The sequence below is a fragment of the Emiliania huxleyi genome (genome assembly GCF_000372725.1).
Source record: "Emiliania huxleyi CCMP1516 unplaced genomic scaffold EMIHUscaffold_47, whole genome shotgun sequence".
NCBI lineage: Eukaryota > Haptophyta > Isochrysidales > Noelaerhabdaceae > Emiliania > Emiliania huxleyi.
In genome coordinates, this window is record NW_005198467.1 from 472744 (window position 1) to 477217 (window position 4474).

The 4474-nt window shown below is 63.5% G+C and overlaps 1 protein-coding gene across 1 annotated transcript; it reads right to left on the bottom strand.

Moving 5' to 3' along the window:
- Positions 1-2825: 2825 nt before the first annotated feature.
- Positions 2826-4208, bottom strand: EMIHUDRAFT_103210 (hypothetical protein; the record flags this gene model as incomplete). Its single annotated transcript, XM_005768072.1, has 1 exon — positions 2826-4208. One exon carries the CDS (start codon positions 4206-4208, stop codon positions 2826-2828), a length of 1383 nt encoding a protein of 460 aa, XP_005768129.1.
- Between the last annotated feature and the right edge of the window lie 266 nt (positions 4209-4474).

Genomic DNA, 4474 nt, shown 5'->3' on the forward strand with positions numbered 1-4474 from the left:
CTCAGTTCGGCCCTCCCTAAGAGGGAGGGGAGCAAGGGGGTGGGGGGGTCGGGGCGGTGGGGAGGGGTCTCAGGTTTCATGTGTCTAATACTTGCCTTTCGGGGAGGGGCCTCAGTACAAGCGAGGCAAGCTCAGCTCGACGTCTTCCCCTCCCCCCTCGAGGCAGCGAGTAGGCAGCGAGAGGAGGTCTCGAGCGCCTATATGAAGGTATGTGAGATGGTGATGGGAATGGGTGGTCGGGCGGGCGGGCGGGCGGGCGGGCGGGCGGGCGGGCGGGCGGGCGGGCAAGCGGGGAGGGGCGGGCGGGCGGGGCGGAGCGGGCGGGCGGGGTGATCGGGGGAATCGTGTCCACAATCGGCAGCGGCGGAGCAGCAGCAGCAGCAGCAGCTGCTGTAGCAGCAGGCAGCAGCCTGCCGCAGATTCCTGCCGTTGTCTGCGCCGCGATCCGCCGCCGCGCCGCCGCGCCGCCGCCGCCTGCGCTCGCCGCCGCCTCGTAGACGACTCCTCTCGCGCTCGAAGAGCCGCGCAGCGGGCCGCGGGTTGAGGTCAAAGTGTGCAGCAAAGTGGCGGTCATGAAATCATCAAAATTTGAGGTTGCTCGAGAGAGCCTGGAAACGGTCCCGAGCCGTAGCCCCGGTGTCGGCGCACCGCCTCTCGGCCGCGACGGGCCGGCTCCGCCGCTCAGTCGAGCAGCAGGGGCTCTGGCACAGTTTTGTCGACAAACTGGTCGAGCCAAAAATTGGCGAGGAAGCGGCACCGGCGGCACGCCGGGACGAATCCAGACTGATCACATTGTTCGGCACCGCGGCGGCGAGCCGCCGCGAGCCCACAGGAGAGCTGGGCGCCGCGGCACCAGACCGCGCCGCCAGCGAGGCGAGAGCTGCAGCCGACCGGCCGTGACAAGGCAGTTGCAACGGCGGGATCTAGAATCTCCGAGCCTGTCCGCTGTGAGGAGCCGCCTGTCGTTCGCTCGGGCGCCTTGGGGCGTCGGGGTGGCGAGCAGGGGACGCGGCTCTGAGCGCCCAGCGACGCGTGCCGGATGGAGTCCGGCCGCGGGTGACTAGGGAAGTTCGCTCAGGATGTGTGGCAGTCAGTTTGGCTGAGTGTCTTGTCTTGTGGTTCTGTGTGCCGCTCCTGTGTGACCGTCATCGCCCGTCTAGCGTCCACCCATACCGCGTTGGTGTCCCAGTCGTTGGTCGGACTGTGTTTCGCCTTCCCATCAATCAATCAATCAGAGAGTTCTTTTGTTTAAATTCTTATTGAGATTTGTCGCCTAGCCCCGGCGCCGTCTGTCGGACGCCTGCGTGTCACGAGTGCGAGCCGCTCGCGGTTCGTACGCCCGCTTGCGGGTTCGAGTGGCGGGCCATCCCGCTTGCGGGATGGATGGCTTAGCGGGTTCGAGCCGTCCACACATTGGCTGCCGGGGTGTGCCGAGGGGGGGCTGGGTGGGCGGTAAGCCGTCATTGCCCGGCGCTGCTTGCAGCGCTCTGGGTCGACGGTGTATCATTCACTTTATGCCACCGTTGCATATCCCGGATATGCAACGGTGGCATAAAGTGAATGATACACCGTCGCAAAACTGCATTGGGTCTCGAGTTCGAATCCCGCAGTTCGACTCGGCGCAAAAAACCCAGACGGGCGTTGTCACTGGTTCGAAACCCACCTTAGCGTTCACCTGCTATCCGCCGGAACCCTAACCGGATACATCTCCGCACGACCCAGGAATGCAGTTTTGCGACGGTGTATCATTCACTTTATGCCACCGTGGTTGCATATCCGGATATGCAACGGTGGCATAAAGTGAATGATACACCGTCGCAGGTGGTAGTGGCGGCGCTCCAAGAGTGATGCTCTTGGGAAGAGGTTCCTCCTTTCCGCTCCCCCCCCGCAAGGCGCGAGACACAAATTGTTACCGGTCATGAATGAGTGCGCGACATTTGTTTGTTGTCGCATGTTGCGAGCAGCGTTGTTGATGTTTTGCGAGTCGCCACAGACGGCGGCGCGCGAGAGCTGTTGCGAGTGGTGCTGGACAAAGCCCCGGGCGCTGCCGGAGGCTGTGCCGTAGTCGGTGCGGTCGACGGCGCTCGGGCTGCCGACCTCTTTGGCGAAGTTGAAGATGATTCTCTTGGTCGGCGGCGCGATGCCGCCCTGGCTTTCGACGAGACAAATTTTGACGATTCCGTTCTTGACATGGAGCGCGTCGTAGTACTGTCCCTTGTGCCCTTTGACCCAGCCTTTACCGGTCGCATGGACGAGCGGGCCCTGTGACTTGTGGCCGCGCTCTTCACAGCCGAAGGAGGTCCACGGCGTTTTCAGGGCTGGGACTCGGCGGCGGTCTCTACGAGCGAGAGGCTTCGTGCGACCGCCGACAGGGCGGGCCGCCAAGTAAACTCTAATGTTTCTACTACGCTCTCTGTTCATACGACACAGTGCATTACGACGGTTGGCGCGGCTACGGCTCTAGTTCCCGGTGGCGTCGTGCCCGAGACTCCTTTCTCCGCTTTCTCTATTCCATTAATTCATTATCGCCATTTCATTCGTTCGCTTGTCTGTGCGTTCGTTTTAGGGCTCGGCGCCCTTGCCTACCATCACCGTCGTGCCAGCAGTCTCGTGGTCGCCACTGGCGCTGGCTCGTGTGTTTTGTGTGTCCCTCCCTTCCCGCCCGGGATGAGTGGTGTTTGTGCGCGCGTGCAATTGAGCTTTAAATCCCGACTATAATTGGACCAACCATGCAAACCATGGCTATCTTCTACATTCACAGGGTGGGCTTCGGGCATGGACCCCAGGCGAAGTCAAGGCATCGCCGACGTGCTACATGGGCGCCTCTAGCAGGCACCCCCGCGCTCCTTCCTCGCCACATCTTTGCATGTGAAGTATAAGCTCGGGTCCTCCACTCTCGCAAAGACCATCTCCAGCGTGCTTGTCCCCGTGGGGTTGCTGAATTGGTGGTACGGCTTCCCTTCTAGCAGCCTCGACTTGTGTACGCGGAGCGGATACGCTGGAGCCGATCCCAGTGGCCTGCCCGTCCAGAAGGCGATCGCGGCAGGGGAGTCGGCCATGAAGCGAAACGCGTCACCAGGCGCGGGCTGGTACGGCCCTGTGCTGACGACGCTCACGTAGACATGCCCGCCCACCTTGGTGACGCGCGCCATCTCCCGCACGGTCATCCACCAGAGAGGGTCATGCTCGAGGGTCGAGATGGCCACACTCAGATCGAACTCGCCCGTGCGGGACGGGATCTGGTAAGCATGCGAGGCATGCCTGCGTTTGCCACGGCCACCGGAGCCAAGTCTCGCGTCACGCAGATCGAACACGTACCCATGACCCGCCAGCAGTGCTGTCGCGGAATGCACCTCTGCGGATTGGGGCCCCACGCCTCCAATGTGTAGCGCGCGCGGCGCGCGTCGGCCAGGTGAGCTGCCCGTCGTGACCGTTGGGAGAGCCCCAACAAAGTCTCGAAGACCCTCCAGCCGCTGAGCTCCCTGGTGCGGCCTTCCATGTTCGTTGTATGCGTTGTGGGCCACTGCATGGGTGATGTTGTGGCAGGTGCCGCTCATCAGGGAGCCCTTTACGCACTGCATCCCGAGATCGGGCAGGGTGCTCGCGACCGCCGGCTCCGTGGTACGAAGGAACGTCATGCAGCTCTCGTGTAGGGTGCCGCGAAGCAAGTAAACGTCGAGCAGCTGCAGCGGGTACGACGGCAACCCGTGGAGGTCGAGGCCTATCCAGAACGCGAGCGCCGCTCCCGCATCGGGAAGGAAGCGGTAATTGTCGCCCGGGTGCGCGTGGTACTGCCCCGTACTCGGCGTAAGGCAGAAGACGTGCCCGCCGAGCCGCGTGATGCGGGCCATCTCGCGGATCGTCAACCAGAACATGGGGTCGTGCTCGAACGTGCTCACCGTGATGGACACGTCGAAAGCGCCGTCCGAGAACGGGAAGGGCGAGCCGGGCGTGTACACCACGTCGACGCTCGAATGGGCCTCGATGTCCATCGAGGTGTAGTTGCACCCTCGCGCCTCGAACGTCTTCCTCGGGCCGCCTTGGATGACCCTGCCGCCGACGTCCAGGACGCGGCAATTTGGCTGGCTGTACTTGCGGGCAAAGGCATTTACGCTTGCGCCCTCAGCGGGCGTCCAGCTGGCGCACAGCTGCGCAGAGTCGAGGAGAAGTAGCCACGACAGCGCCCACCCCAGCCGACAGCCCTTCATCGACTGAGGAAGAGAGAGTTGTGGCCAAGGTTGAGGGCAAAACGGCGGGCTGATGTCCTCCGTGCCAGACGTCGCCACGGAGATGTCCTTGACGTCGTTCTTGACGCCGCAAGCCTGTGGGCGAAAGAGAGTAGTACAGGCTTTTGGAGACGGGAGAGGGATGATCACGCTCCTGGCGGGCGCACGCGCACCTTGGCTCCGAGGAGCGAAGTGGCCTTGTCCGTGTCGACCGTGCCCGCGGCGGGCGCCTCTGCCGCGGCCAGGTC